At 43.5% G+C, this 16,644-nt stretch overlaps 1 protein-coding gene across 2 annotated transcripts in view; it reads right to left on the bottom strand.

Moving 5' to 3' along the window:
* Positions 1 to 16,637, bottom strand: part of PRKAA1 (protein kinase AMP-activated catalytic subunit alpha 1) — a 36,249-nt gene extending 19,612 nt beyond the window's left edge. Inside the window, exon 1 of one of the 2 annotated variants that reach the window (XM_083703586.1) lies at positions 16,466 to 16,637. In XM_083703586.1, the coding sequence (XP_083559712.1) occupies positions 16,466 to 16,568 (103 nt within the window). In that variant the 5' untranslated portion in view covers positions 16,569 to 16,637. The remainder of the gene's footprint in view (positions 1 to 16,465) is intronic. The other variant, XM_083703587.1, reaches the window with a different exon arrangement.
* Positions 16,638 to 16,644: the final 7 nt, after the last annotated feature.

Raw genomic sequence — 16,644 nt, 5'->3', positions numbered from 1 at the left:
TTCACACACAGTTCTGTTTATTTACTATATACTGCCTTCCAGACAAAAGAAGAAGAAAAATGACTGAGCAGGTGAGAATTGCTGCCAATCAATCAAGCAGAGAAGCTTTTGTAAACAGCAAGAGGGTCGAGTGATAATGCAAAAACAAACCAAAACAAAAAACCAAATAGTGGGAAAAGATGGGGTCATAAAACAACAGTAACTTGCACAGACTTGGTTGTTGCAAGACTGTTTTGGAGGAGCAATTTTTAAAAGGGCAACAGAATGTACCTTGCAAACAGGGTCACAAGACAAGTCTATGGTTGAAACTAGCAACAGTTGTGTGTTGTTATGGGAGAGGTGCGGAGGGTCGTAAATTTCATTGCTGTGAAAGGAGGTGATTGGAGGCGGTATAGTCCTATGGTTAAACATAGGAAATGGTTATTTAGGACCATGCCCCTCCACAAACATTTAAAGGAAGAGTGGGAAGACATATTAGATCAGTTGCGATGGCTGCCAGGTCAGTTCTGAGCCAAATTCAGTGATGGATTTAAAGCCCCACACAGCTCGGGCCCCAAATATCTGAAATGCCCTACAGACTTTCTCGGGTGTTAAAATGGGCAGAAGGAGCCCTCTTGGTAGCTTCACCACTGACCGAAGCTTTTGGGAACAACTTGGGAGAGGGCATTTTCTATGGCAGCCCCTATGTTGTAAAATGAAGAGAGGAGGGCCTGGCGTGCTCTGTTAAGTGGCTATCCCACTTAACAATGCCATCATTTTTCAGTAAATGTCACAAGTATCAACCAGCACTGCAGCCATTTTGCCCCAATGCCAGATCCCACAGGCTAACAAACGTAAGTTGCCTCATGCAAAGGGCCAAAGTAGAATTGCAGGGGGATATCAGTGAGTATGGTCTTTCCATTGGGAGGAGGGGTTCGTTGGTGGTTTTCCATCTAATAATTAGCAGTCCCGTAGGATTACTTCAAAGATCTGGGAAGTGAAGAAGGTGGTGTCATTTTATAATCTAAATCACATTCCTACAAACAAGCACAGAGGACTCCCCCTCCCCCCCAAAAAAGAAAGCTATTAGCTCTATGGGGTGAAACTTAAACTCATATGGCACCTATCCATTTTTCTCTGCAGAGCTACTAGCAGTTTTGTCAGTGGGAGAGGGTAAGTTAGAATGACCCCTGGTGTTCAAAGCAGCCATATGGGACAGCAAATCAATAAAAACTGGGAGATCCTGATCAGCGATCTTCCATATCATATCAAGTTGGCAGCTTGGAACGCACAGATTAGCATGGAGAGTCAATACTGTATTCCTATTACTCCATAAACATTATACACATTCAATCATGTATCTCAATTTTCTCCAGTCTTCACAATATTTTATTTTCCATGCTGTTTTTTAGATATATAATTGCAATGCTAACAAGAAGCCTTCACTGTCAATATATGCTTTACTTAAGCGTCTTTATGGAATGGGAAAGTGCAAATCCACATAAATTATATACAGTTACTTGCCGCTATTAGCTGCACGAAGATGATACAGAACTCAACTCCCAAACCTTCCAACGTTCATTATACAAATCAAACAGAAAGCCTCAGTTTCTGAAAGAACAGTCTGTCTTATAAAGGGGGGCATTACTGTTGAATACAAACAGTCATGAAAAAACACCAAGAGGAAAAACGCAGTTATCAAAATGCCTGGGCAAAACTAAAATCTAGATGCAAATAAAAACACAACAGGACTGTAAGGACATGAAACTGGTGCTTCAGGTAACCTCAACTTTAGAAGTCAATTCTCTAGTGACTCACCAAAGTCTCAGTCTCTGCACACTCTGGAAGCAGCACATTTTTATTCTAACCAGATGTTGAGAACCAGCAACAGAGCAGAATAAGAAACATGTTACCTGCCTCTTGGTAACCCTTGGTATCAGGAGTGTCAGAAGTCAAATAAAATACATTTTACAATAGACCTATCATCTCTTTGACATCTGATGGGCACCAACACTTTGAACTGTGCTCGGAAACGTACTGGGAGCCAATGTAGGTCTTTCAAGACCGGTGTTATGTGGTCTCGGCGACCACTCCCAGTCACCTGTCTAGCTGCTGCATTCTGGATTAACTGTAGTTTCAAAGGTAGCCCCACGTAGAGCGTGTTGCAGTAGTCCAAGCGGGAGATAACTAGAGCATGCACCACTCTGGTGAGACAGTCCTCGGACATGTAGTCTCAATCTGCGTACCAGATGGAGCTGGTAGACAGCTGCCCTGGACACAGAATTGACCCGCGCCTTCATGGACAGCTGTGAATCCAAAATGACTCCCAGGCTGTGCACCTGCTCCTTCAGGGGCACAGTTGCCCCATTCAGGACAAGGGAGTCCCACACACCTGCCCGCCCCGTCCCCCAAAAAGAGTACTTCTGTATTGTCAGGATTCAACTGCAATCCGTTAGCCGCCATCCATCCTCCAACCACCTCCAGGAACTCACACAGGACATTCACCACCTTCACTGGTTCTGATTTGATGGAGAGGTAGAGCAGGGTATCATCCGCATATTGCTGAAAACCCAACCCGAACCCCCTGATGTTCTCTCCCAGTGGCTGCATGTAGATGTTGAAAAGATTTGGGGAGGGGACAGAACCCTGAGGCACTGCACAAGTGAGAACCCAGGGATCTGAACACTCATTCCCCACCACCACTTTCTGGACATGGCCCAGGTGAAAGGAGCGGAACCACTGTATAACAGAGCCCCCAGCTCCAATCAAAAGCATTGTCTGACTAACACAACAGTTAAGCTGTTTGGAGGCAGTAACAAGTTAGGAAATGGAAAACTGTCCAGAAAAACCCAACACAGAAACATTTAAAAGAATTGTAAAATGTGAAGCTTAGTTAAAGGGAAGCAAAAGAGTAGATGCTAAAAAGCTCAAATCCATTCAAGAAACCTGGGAGTTATTTAATCCTCAGTAGTTAAATGAAGCACATCACTAGCTGAACACTGGACAGTTCTCATGTAACTCTAAGCCAAACCATGGCTTTCCTTGCTTGTACTAACATGCAGGTTCTTGGAGCATATATCAGAGCACTTGAGCTCTTCCCTCAGTCCTGATCCTGCTGCGCTACCCAGTCCTAAACTATGGCTTGACATAACCTAATGCCCAAACCAGGATTTGATGTTTGTCTTGCTGCAGACAAACCATGAGTGGCAAACCAGTAACAAACCTTGGTTCAACTGTATGGTTTCTCTGCAGCAAGGCAAACCACAGGCCCAGGTTCAGATGTACCACAACCCCAAGCCATGGTTTAGCCCCGGATAGTATAGCAGAACCAAGGGAAGACACGGCGATCATGATCTTTGCTCTGGAAATCTATTGTTTGCTTGCTTGTGTGAAGGCATAGTTTGGTTTGCACATAATGCTAAGCCAAAGTCTGTGCCAAATGAAAAACACGGTGTACCAAGGAGAAAGATACTGTGGTCTTAATGACTCAGAGAAAACAGTGCACAATTCAAAGGTACTGAAATCTATTATTGCTTTTTTCCTTTTAATGTTTGACCACTTATTTTGCTTAGACAGGAGCTCTGCGAAACAAAAAAGCTTCCAGCACATTTTGAAACACTTAGTTCATTAAGAGATGACACTGCCCCTCTTTTAGGATGGTGGTTCTGTTAATAATTTACCATCAATTAACACATCTTCACACAGGGAGGTAAGCCAAACAATCTAGATGTTTAACTATGTTATGTCCCGGAATATGTAGTCAAGGCTTCCCAGTGAGGTTTTAATGCCTGTGCCTGGTTTCAGCTTACCTTCAGTATATGTTTTGCTACAGAGTCAGCAGGTGTGCGCAGGGGGTCTCTAAGACACAGCCTCGTGTGGCAAACAAGTTCAATGGAGCATGAGAAAGAAACTGTGAAGCGTTCACATCACAACAACACAGGTGGGTTGTGGCCCAGTAAAAAGAGCCGATGATTCCCATGCAAAAGGGCGCACCGGCATTTACTATGAAAAATACCTTAGTTAAGTAGGTGCTGGGAAAGACCTCTGGAGAACCACTCCACATCAGAGTACACCAGGGGTCCCCAGACTTTTGGGGCCTCAGGCACATTTGGAAATCTAAGAAACTGTTGTGGGCATCACAAAATACCCATTTCCCAAAAGCAATACTGGTGATGCTGTGAAACCACCACCTCACAGCCCAAACAATGGCAAAACCTACACACTCCAAAACCAACAGAAGTCAACCCACCAACAAACAACTCAAAAATGCACCAAAAACCCAATCTTCAGTTTATTTATTTTTGAAGGGACAGGTGACCAAAAGGGTGTCTGAAGGTGCTGTGGTACCACAACTGAGATCTCAGGAGACCACAATGCTGAGTTATAAGGAGAGATTCATTCACATGTCACAATAAGCCATAATTATATGTTGCAGAGGTAATGAACCATCTTACCGGAACTTTTTCTCTCCTCTGTGCTAACTGTGTTACGTGCAGACCAGGGATTACGGTTTGTTTTGCTCCAACGAACCACAATTGGTAAAGTCACTAATGGCAAAAGATTTAGATGCAATGCAAAGCCAGGGATTGTGGTTTGTTTCTTACTGGAGTGAGAAGGAAGGAAGGAAGGAAGGAAGGAAGGAAGGAAGGAAGGAAGGAAGGAAGGAAGATTTGTTTGTGCACAGCAAACTATGGTTTATGGGTTACCATGACATGCAAAAATGGTCTGAGGCAGGCTGATATATTCAGTGCCTATATAAAATATGCTTTCAGTGTACAGAGTTAAGATGAGGAAGCAGAGTCTTTTCAGCAAGTGACGTCATTGCTGTGTTAAGTTCTTTAATAAATTCATCAAGCTAGCTCTGCTTTCCCTTTGAAACTCCTTTTTATCCCCAGAAACTTTTGAGAAATTTTATTACCCATGATTAATATAGTTTTTAGGGTTTTAGCATTTTGCCTGTAATGATTAACACCCAACGTTGTGTTTTACTGCACACACACACACACACACACACACACACCCTGGGAGTTCTGGGGAGCAACTGTAGCAGGAGAATAAGTGTGCAAACATGAGAGAGAGAAAGAGAGAGAGACACATTGATGCCTTTCAGATTAATTTTTCCTCTACATAAAACCCTGTATCATGTATGAGAGCAAATGCTCCAAAGTTTACCCACATTTGGCAAACACTCAACGAACAAACAGGTTCTACCTGAAGTACTGTGGTTTTCAAGGACACACAGAACAAAGTACTTGGATGTGCTTGTTTTCCACTGAATTCAATGTTTCAAACGGGGATAGGGTTCCTGCTGATTTAAATGGAAGATAAAGGTAAAGGTAAAGGTACCCCTGCCCGTACGGGCCAGTCTTGACAGACTCTAGGGTTGTGCGCCCATCTCACTTAAGAGGCCAGGGGCCAGCGCTGTCCAGAGACACTTCCGGGTCACGTGGCCAGCGTGACAAAGCTGAATCTGGCAAGCCAGAGCTGCACACGGAAACGCCGTTTACCTTCCCGCTGGTAAGTGGTCCCTATTTATCTACTTGCACCCGGAGGTGCTTTCGAACTGCTAGGTTGGCAGGCGCTGGGACCGAGCAGCGGGAGCGCACCCCGCCGCAGGGATTCGAACCGCCGACCTTTCAATCGGCAAGTCCTAGGCGCTGAGGCTTTAACCCACAGCGCCACCTGCGTCCCCAATGGAAGATAAGGTTCACCTAACTTTCGGTACCTATTCTACACATTGGAAGTCTCCCCAAAACATCCACTGTGCGGCATTCCCCCCAGCCCCAAGATATTGCTGGATTCTATTCAACCCCAAAACCTATTTGATAAATATTCTACTAGAAAAGAATAGGAAAAGAAAGGCTACAATCAGTTCTGAACAACCTGATGTAAGATTGCTATGTGCCTTCTCTGTCTGACAGCAACCCTCCAAGATCTCAGTCAGAGATTTTTTTATATCAAGACTTGCCTCCGCCACCCTTAGCATGGTATGTTCCAAATGTTTTGGATAAAAACTCCCATTATCCCTGACCTTTGACCATGCTGGCTGGGGCTAGTGGAGGCTATCATCCAAAACATTGGGAAGCTGAGCTGCCCGATCCCTTTTTAACCGAAGATGCTAGGAACTGAAGAAGAGACATTCTGCATGCACAACATATGCTCCACGCTTGTGCTATTGCCCCTCCCTAATAAAGTCTACAAATGCTAGCAAGTCAAACATAAAACCAAATCGGTTTTCCCGTTTGAGAACACATGCACGTATCCAAGTGTTTGGAATGGAGGGGTATACGGTGGTACCTCGGGTTACATATGCTTCAGGTTACAGACTCTGCTAACCCAGAAATAGTGCTTCAGGTTAAGAACTTTGCTTCAGGATGAGAACAGAAATCGTGCTACGGCGGAGTGGCAGCAGCAGGCAGCCCCATTAGCTAAAGTGGTGCTTCAGGTTAAGAACAGTTTCAGGTTAAGTACGGACCTCCGGAACAAATTACCATATTTTTTGCTCTATAAGACTCACTTTTTCCCTCCTAAAAAGTAGGGGAAAATGTGCGTGCATCTTATGGAGCGAATGCAGGCTGTGCAGCTATCCCAGAAGCCAGAACAGCAAGAGGGATTGCTGCTTTCACTGTGCAGCGATCCCTCTTGCTGTTCTGGCTTCTGGGATTCAGAATATTTTTTTTCTTGTTTTCCTCCTCCAAAAACTAGGTGCGTCTTATGGTCTGATGCGTCTTATAGAGCGAAAAATATGGTAAGTACTTAACCCGAGGTACCACTGTATATTTTGTGTGCCTTTTTGCAATACAAAAAACCCCCAAAGCCTTGTAGGTTAATCAACACCTTATAATAGAGGCTCACATAAAATGTATACCACAATTAGAATTCAACGCATATCACAATAAAGATTTAAAAACATTTGTCTAACTGAAATTTAGAGCTACAAAGCTCATATGCCCAATTTGCACATCACTGTAAACTATGGACAGTAAACTCTGGTTTGCAGTAGACAATCATTTGCTGTGAATGCTGATTTTTCCCTTTTGCTTCTCCCTTAAGCATGAACAGCAGCAAACCAACCACAAACTTTGATCTCTTGCTGGGCTCTCTAGTTTATTGGTAGGAGCTGTATGGCGCAGCCTAATTTACAGACAAGATCACTCTCTAGAGGACCTACTATCAAGTCCTGAGATAAGTCACTCATTTCCTCTGCAAACGCCCCTGATTAAAAAAAAAATCATTTGCACTTGGCCTCCCTATCCCAAGAGAGAAAATGTATGAGGAAGTTATGACGTGATGCATGAAAAATATGCTACATGGGTTATTTGCACTGGTAAATGAAGCTGCAACTGCCAGAGCATGGCCAAATATTTAGATAAATAGAGAACGCCTTAAAATCAATAAGCAGCTTTTTTTCCCCAAGGGTGACTGTGAAACGTTTGCAAGGAAATATCTTTTTCTATACAGAACTACTAATACTCTTTGACAGATGGAAAATCATAAGTCCTTTTCGTCTCTCTGTTTTTCCTTTTGCTTCTATTCTGTTTATATTCCTTCTTCTCTTCCCCCTCCCCTTTTGTTTTTCTTGGTGTCCTCTACTCTGGGAGTTTTATTGGGATTATATACACAGGAAGGTGATGGACGGCTGGTGAAGGACCCTTTATGAGGGGCAGAGAAGGGAAGATCTCCCAGAGTGGGTGATTGGGGGAAGAAATGAAAGCTCACCCCTTTCTATGTGAGACAAGGGTTAAGATTGACCTTTAAGAGAGGACTCTGCATTTTATTTTCTCTTTCTCTTTTTGTTTTTATTTAGGTTACTTTTTCTTGTACTGTATTATGAAAAAACCTTAATAAAATATTATTAGGCGGGGGGAGAGAACTGCTAATAAGGAAGGGAAAAAAACACATCTCTTGGTGCCTAGTCACTCTTTGATCAATGGTATCTCCTCCCTCTTCACCGTCACAATTTCTTCTTACAGTTTCTCAAACAGAAAGCAATTTAGCTTTATTGTTTAGTTTCTGGAAGACCTCGAGACAAGCCAGGCAGCCAAACTAAATTTGCTAAATGACATGCTTTTAATACAAAGAGAGAGAACAAGAATCTCTGGTAAGCAGAAAGTGTTCAAAGGACCCGACGAAAAATTCATTGGCGACAGACAGTTGGCTGCTTCCACCTCTGGGACCGAATTGCAAAGTTCAAAGCAAGCTTGAAGAGTTCATAGCATTGCCTTGGTTTCTGTGGGAAAGGAAGAAAAGGCAAAGCAGACTTTCCTTCCTTATCCCATCAAGTTATTTCCCACACAAAGCAAAGACACAAAACGCAGCTTTTCTCTAAAATCAGAACACAAGATACTCAGATGCAAAATTCTAACTACCAAAGTGAAGCAAGTTCAGTTAGTGTGCCTAATAAGTTCACAAAAGGTTACTAGTCGTCCTTTTTATTTTTACTAGCCTGCCTGGTCTCAAATGCCTGTGCTGGTCATTTGGTGTATACAGTGGTACCTCAGGTTACATACGCTTCAGGTTACAGACTCCGCTAACCCAGAAATTGTGCTTCAGGTTAAGAACTTTGCTTCAGGATGAGAATAGAAATTGTGCTCCAGCAGCGCGGTGGCAGCAGGAGGCCCCATTAGCTAAAGTGGTGCTTCAGGTTAAGAACAGTTTCAGGTTAAGTACAGACCTCCAGAACGAATTAAGTACTTACCCTGAGGTACCACTGTACTGACAGGCTGCAATCCTCACTATGTCCACTCAGATGTCAGTCTCATTGAATTCACTGTGGCTTACTCCCAGGTAAATGGGATTCAGATTGCTATATAACAGATTTGGACAAGCAGGGAAGATTTTGAAACCTGCTTATCAGGAAGGTGTTTTGTGTTTTTTTTAATAGCTCACCGTGGGCACCACCTATTTAAAAACATGAATCAAGTGGTTTAAAATGGCCTAAACCTGGATTAAGGTGGGTTGAACCAGAGAGTTACAGATTCTGAGGACAGAATTATGACAGCCAGTTTTCAGAGGTACTGTGTCCAAGTTTAAGCATAGAAGGAAAGTTAGCATGGTACTGTATTCACATTACTTCCAGTTCATCATACCATACATAAAACACAGTAACAAAGTCTGATTTGATACTGGGATGGCTCAGTTGGTATAGTATCTTAATCTCAGGGTTGTGGCAAAAGATCCGTGGCAAAAGATCCGTGCATTGCAGGAGGTTGGACTAGATGACCCTTGTGGTCCCTTCCAACTCTGCAATTCCATGATTCTATGATGCTTTGGAGAATATGTTTAGCCTGGCACATGGCCTGCACAACGAAGCCCAATTTCAACAAAAGTTTAAAAGCTGTGCGTAACAACTAGATGAGAAAACAGAAATCCTAGAACATGAGTATTATTTCTCATAACAAAGCGTGGGCAGAATATGATTCAAGAACCACAAAACATAGCAGTACCGTTGTCCCGGGTCAAAATAGTAGCCTTGAGAAGACTAGGTCTTGCACTGTTATGAAACATAAAACATACAGCACAGCATGCTATAAACGATGCTAGCAAGAGGCCTTTGGGAGGGGGAAAATGGATTAGCCAGTCAGGATTTCTATGTTCGCTACGGTTCTTCAGCAACTCAAGCAGGTTATTATTATTATTTTTAAATTTTATAGATCACCTTACCAGTTATGCAACCGCCCAGGGCAGTGTAGAGACTATAAACACATACAATAAAACCAGTAACAACGATCATTATCATCAGGCGATCAGCTCACTCTAAAACTAGCAGCTAAAATGTCAATAATTTCAAAGGTCGGGCAAAATGCATTGGCTTCTGTCATTTCCCTAAGGGCAAGGTAGAGTCCTCTAGGGATGATGTTGCAATGAAACTGAGATACAACAGGAAAGGTAAGTATCATGTACCCTCCTGGAACAAGCCTCCCTACCAAATGGAACAGGGACCATCACCTTCAGGTCCATAAACATTTATTTCCACAACATCTACAATTCATCCGCTGAGAAAGCTGACATGCTGAGGGATTAGCAGGGCAATAAAATAATCAGATTATTTTCTTTTCTGCCCCAGTGGATTCTAAGCTTATTTCACAATGTGAAACCTTTGGGACGGACTCCACGTTTCTACATAAAGTTGCACTCACATGTACACATGTGGGATTCACCTCCAGGTAAATATGCACAGGTTCAGGCTATGTGTGAAAGAACCAGCAGGAGATAGCATCTGCCCACCAGGAAAACACTTTACAGAAGACAAATGGGATGTGCAACAAAATGTTGCCGTATACAACATGCCGGTCCGGGATATTCCACTGTATTCCCCTTCCTCCCATTTTTTTCCCACCCTGCCCCGTATAATTAGTCAGTATTCCATGTCCACTGAGCACATTCAAACCATACAGGGCCCCTTTCCCCAACCCAGACATGTACTTCTGCAAATCTCAGGGCTCCCCAAACCTGATGACACTTCCCTCTTGGATGTGGATGGTATCACATGAGTACCATTATTCCGAGAACTGAAATCACTTTTAGTACAGAAGGGACAGAGCAAAGATAGGCAGCTTCCATCCAAACTCTCAGGGGTCAAACAATCCAACCCACACGCATATGATAAAGGTCTTGAGCAAAACTGGTACAACCAGAAGTAACTTCATAGGAACGTAGTGCAAACACCTTACTGAGAGATCATCAACAGGATTGCAAAGGAACAAAAGTCCCTCCCCAAAGCTCTGCTCACCAAGGAGATCTGCTGCTGTCCCTTGTCTTAACTGAGCATTGCTCCTTTTTCTGCGAGAGAGAAGGGGGGGGACCTTAAACCACACCTTGAATCAAATTTGGCAGGACTGCTGGGAGCCTCATAAAGTTATTTATGGCCTGCAGACTCTAAGCTGGCCACCTCCAATATGGAGTACAGAACAGAAAATAATAGACTCAGGAGGAAGATGATCTTGTTTTTAAAACAGAAAGACTGTATTACCAGTCATGTTCTGAGGCTGCTAGGAACACAGGAAGTTGCCATAGCAAGTCAGATCATTTGTCCATCTATCTCAGTGGTGTCCAAACTTTTTTCAAAGAGGGCCGTGAAGGGCCGACCCAAGGGCCAACCAAAGTTGTTAACCTTTTTGAAGGATTGAAGTTGTTGAGCTTTTTTTATGATTTTACCCCAAAGTTGGAAATAAACTGGCACAGGGGCCAGATTAAACCGACCGGCAGGCCGGATTAGGCCCCTGAAACAGACTTTGGACATGCCTGATTCTAGCTCAAGGATAGGCAAACTCGGCCCTCCAGATGTTTTGGGACTACAACTCCCATCATCCCTACCTAACAGGACCAGTGGCTCAGGGGTGATGGGAGTTGTAGTCCCAAAACATGTGGAGGGCTGAGTTTGCCTTTGCCTGATCTAGCTCAATATTGTCTACAGCGATCAGCATAGATTCTCCAGGGTTTCAGACTGGAGGTCTCTCCCAGCCCTACTTGGAGATGCTGGGTCCTTCTGCATGCAAAGCAGATGTTCTGCCACTGAAACGTGGCCCTTCCACATAGCTCTTGAAGGTCTCCAGCTCCTACTAAACATGATCAGCACTCGAAATTAGCTAGCGTGTTTTGCAATGGAGGATTGTCAGAATGCGAGCACTTCCATAAGTCTTGCTGCCATCTATGGTGACTGAGACTCGATAATAAAATTGCCACAGCTGCCACTGAGGGCATGGGAGGAGAAAAGCCTTCCTGTCCAACTCCAAAGTAGGAACACTGCAGCGCAGTGAAGTACCACTCCCCCTGCCACAGCGCAAGTCACTCTTGTAAAAAGAACAAAATGGTGACTAGACTTTGTGTTTTTGCACCCGTGACCTAGGTTCCAGGAGCCATGTGGCGAATAATTTTCTATCCAAGTTTCTAAGACTGTAAGTGAATGTAGTGCTATACAACGGTCATGCAAGGGCCAACAGGACTAAAAACTCCCTGAACACTTCCCTGAAGGTGCTCAATGCTCCTAAAGATTTAGTTTGGGGCCAAAGAACTTAAGTAATTGCCAAGCTCTAATTAACATGGGCTGGGTTGACAGTGAAATTCTCATTTTAGGGAAGACCTGAATTAAAACAGTTGTGCAATGTGGGAGAAAAGTATTTCCTTGCTGATAACTGCTTTCTTCTTTGAAAGATGGAACAAGACCTCACCCAGATATAATTGGGCTGCAATTTCCTGTGAAGATAGACAGGAAAAGAACAAAGCATCTGCTGCATGCTATCCAAATATTCACGTGATGATTCTGATTCCATCAGCTGTTCAAGCCCCAAAATAAAAATGCTTGAAAGCCTGCTGGAAAAGACAGGGTAAAAAGTTCCACAAATACATACATGTATGCATGACCTCAACACACACTTCCATTTCGGAAAGGCCCCCTCAGTGATCCTTTACACAAGAGAACTAACAACTTGCCCAGTTATTACCACACCAACATTCTCCCCTCTTATGTCAATTCAGCTCTGCTAGTATTAGTCAGAGATGCTGTAACAGCATTCGAAATTGGCATTTTGATTCGTACATTTAGTGATTCATCCGACTGAAAATCCTGTCTCAGACAGCAGTAAGCAAAACAGCAGATGCTTAATATATTTCTTCGAATTGCCCACAGAGCAATTGCTGCAAGAGAGATAATTTCTCCACTGAGGTTTGCATTAACAGCTTATACCACCTTTAAAATAAATTTTAAAAGCTACAAGGCGGCCTTGTTACAGACATTGTTCCAGTTCTGTTTGTTTTAAAACAGGTCTGCCAATTATTTGACTTATTAACGGTATCAAACTAATCCCCCCTGCATATATCCAGAATACAAATGGATACTTGCTTTTAGTAACTTCATGAAAAGACTGAAAATAGGTTGCAAAACACTATTCTAAGTCTGCAACCCTATGCACACCTTCTTGGAAATAAGTGTCATCAAACTTCTCCAAATTTCTACATAAATGTGCATGGGAGGTTCAAGCTGCAAGGCCTTGTTGACTAGAGTAGCTAGAGCACATTGCAGTTACACAGCAAGTACTGAATTAGAAAGAAAAGAAACAACCTGGGTTAGGACATTGATTTTATGTTCATCTTCTATAATCACCTAATCCATCACAATTATTACTTTTAGCAATTGCCTTACAATATCCTCTAGAAAATCACAATTCATTAGCTCCTAAACTTGGTTGATACACATTATACAGTCTTAATGTCTACTCTTCCGTTAGCACAGCACTGATTACAAAGTATTCCACTTTAGTACACGGGTCCAAATTAGGTAATGCCATTTATTTGGCCAATGCTTTCTGAACAAGTGACACAGAACTTTGTCAGACAGACTAGAAAGCCAGTCAGCACTCGGCGACAAAACAGTACCAGTTCAAAGTTTACTGTCAAGTCCAAAAACCAAACATAATAAAGAGCAAATTACTTGTTTTGAATATTTCTGTGCAATTTAGCAACAGTAAGAAGATCCATTAACAGCTTTTTAATACTGCATGCAAATACACGCAGAACCTTCTGCAGAGTAGGTCAATAAGTCATTTTAGCAAGCAGTTGGAAAAGGTATCTGCACCTTATCTTTTTCAAGACAGAACATTTGGACAAACAGCGGAGAGTATCTTCCTCTACATTGTCCCCGCAAATGAAGAGTGATCATCTGCTGTGTGGAAAGCATTTCTTGTCAGATAGTAGGTGCCAACAGATCACAGCTATTTACTAATGCAAACAAAACTTTAATGTGCAATTGTGCAAGATTTATTCAGTTGCATCTGGTAAGCAGTCTGCCACCAGTCCCTGAAGAAAATGGTTTGCCACAGTCACTTAGGCTCTTGCAACCTCCAAGATCTATTCCTGTAGAGGTAGTGCTCTCTACCCGAGGTGCAAACAGATACAAAATTCTACCATCCAATTACTTGCCGGAATCATGCAAATAAGACACACTGCTCTCGTTAGCACATCACTTTTAAATATAGCTAACCTTATGGTTGCCATGCAACTGAGAGCTAAGCCACTGTTTGGCTTAGAAGTCTGAACCGATGCACATGGTTAGTCTCTGTCAAACAAACCATGACCCTGGGTTTGGATACATTAACGCAAGACATGGCTTAGTTCTTGATAGCACAGGAGCAATGGAGGAATGAAAAGGCAGCTATTTTTCCCCTATGTACACTAGCATGCATTAAGCCGTAGTTAAGCTTGACCATGGTTTAAAGTGATGTATGAACTGGGTGTTTACCACTTTGGATCACCTACACTTTGACTGACTAATTCAAGATACTAGCTCTGATTACCTTCAGAGCATGAAATTAGCAGGGCCATTATATTTGAGGAAATGCCCCCCCCCCCATATAAGCTTCAGGAAGAGCACTGCTCCCAGCATCATCCTAACGGGAGGTTAAATAAGGGCCAGCCCAAGCCAAGGATCAGTGCAGAAAGCTACCTTGAGAGTCAAAATTCAAGAGGTAACATGTTATGAAAAGCTATCAAGGGACAACAAAACATCCTCTGATTAGCCTTATAGGAAGAGAATCTCTCCATGTTTCCACTTGAAAACACCCTTGAGGAGGAAAGCAAACCACTCGACCCACAATATGAAGAAAGAGGAAAGTGATGCAACAAAGTTAATTTTTATCAAAATAAAGTGATGCCTGGGTTAATCCATCAGCTTGATGCACAGCTAACCATGGTCTGGCTGTTGGGACCATTCCTTGGGATCACACTCTCACTCCTATGTTCCAGATCCCCACCCTCACTATGACTTCTAGCTCACTTGGCTGAAATGCAAAAGCAGGAACCAGGAAGCAAGGGAGGGAACTGAAGCATGCAAAGAAGGAGAGAAGGAGTCTGAAGTACAATCCCAAGGGCCAAATCATTGTCTAACTGTTACAAGTGGGTGATGAGGCTGGACACTTTCTGGCAACACCATAATTTTAGAATATGTTCCCAAAGTGAGTCTGCCAGACTACAAAACTATTAGGATTCTGAAGACAAACCAAATCCTCATTTATTTCAGCTAGTTTTAAATGTACAACTACCTACCCTGTCTTTATTACTTTAATGTGCATAATTATTTTATGATGCTGAGTTAATTACTGTGGTATCTGTAAAAAATACTGTGGTATTATTCCTCCAAGTCATTTCTTTTGTGAAGCCCCTGAGACTTGCATCTAAGTAAACATGATTAAGATTGGCTTATAAGATCCAAGACCCCATTAGCAATATCTCCAATGGTGATTTTAGAGGGGGGGGGGGTTGGCAAGAGAAACAAATTCCACCCTTGCCAGCTTTTAGTAAGAACACCATGAACTTGAGATTCCATGTATACACATCAATCACCTCGGCTTTAGCACTCATAACTAGCCTGTTCTTTTTAGAAAGAATTTATAGACTGTTGATTACTGCTGTAAAGTTTTCCAGACAGAGCACAATTGTCTACCTGACCATATTTACCAACACTCTTATTTTAACATATCACTTTCAGGACAGATCTCAGCAAAAGCTGCTTATGGGGAATGGGAGGAGAGAAAAAAACAAACATGCAGCCCTGGACTGGTTGAAACTGGTTAGGGCAAGAACAAGGAACTTAGCCCTGGCTGCAAGCAGCAGAAGGGATTGCAAGGTGACAGTAACAGAAAAGAAGTCTGAAGGTGAGTTCACAAAACTACACACTTTTGCTCCACATCAACTAATTAGGAAAAAACACAGGCTGTCACTCCTGTGAGTCATCCAAGCCATAAATGAACATACCACTTAGTGGAAGTAAGTCATATCAGAATCAGTTGGTCTTACTTCCCTCTATAAAGTGCAGTGGATTGCAACTGCAAGGCTGCCTGCAACCCAGGAACCCAAATGAATTCAATGGGACCTTGTGCCCTGAGCCAGTAAGTTTGTTAAGGATCATGTTGTCAGGACACAAATCCCAAACTGTGGGAGCAGAGCCTCACTGAACTGACTGAGCTCTTACCTCTGAGTAAACATGCACAGGTTTGGGGCTGCCCTGCGCGGTTAAGCCTTGCAATCCTACACCCTCCCTTCTACAGAAGTGAACTTGCATCCGGATAGGCAACATAGACCATCTTGCATTAGCAGAGCCATAAGATATGAGTTGCTGGGCGGTTTTGCAGGCAGATTTTTTTTTGGGGGGGGGGTGTTTTCACAGCCAATCCTGATATTTAGCTGGAAGACCGAAAGGTGCAATCAACCTACCTTCTTCCCTACCTCCCGCCCCCCAAAAAACGAGAGCCCCGTTTTGCAAAACTTGGGGGGGAAGCTACCACTGATGCAACCCCTCCCCAGGTTACTAAGCAACGCCCCCTCCCACCATCGCCTCTCCCACCCCCCAAAAAATTCTCCCCGTTAGGAAAAGGCGCCAGCAGCCTTTGGGGTGGAAAGGACACAGCCCCTTTCCCCCGCCACCCTGACCCCAAATGATCCGGGAAGGGGAACCACTCCGCTGCCGCCTCCGCCCTCCCTGCCCCGCGCTCACCCTTGACTTTGCCGAAGGTGCCCACGCCCAGCGTGTCCCCCAAGATGTAGTGCCCTATCTTCACCCGCCCGTGCTCATGTTTCTGTTTATCCGCCGCCGCCATCTTGCGCCGAGAGCCGAGCCTGCGCACAAGGGAGCGGGGGAGCGAGGCGGCCCGGCGCCCTCCCTCCTCGCCAATA

Source organism: Podarcis gaigeae (genome assembly GCF_964106915.1).
Source record: "Podarcis gaigeae genome assembly, chromosome: 11".
Lineage (NCBI taxonomy): Eukaryota > Metazoa > Chordata > Lepidosauria > Squamata > Lacertidae > Podarcis > Podarcis gaigeae.
This window is presented reverse-complemented; position numbering and strand designations above follow the sequence as displayed.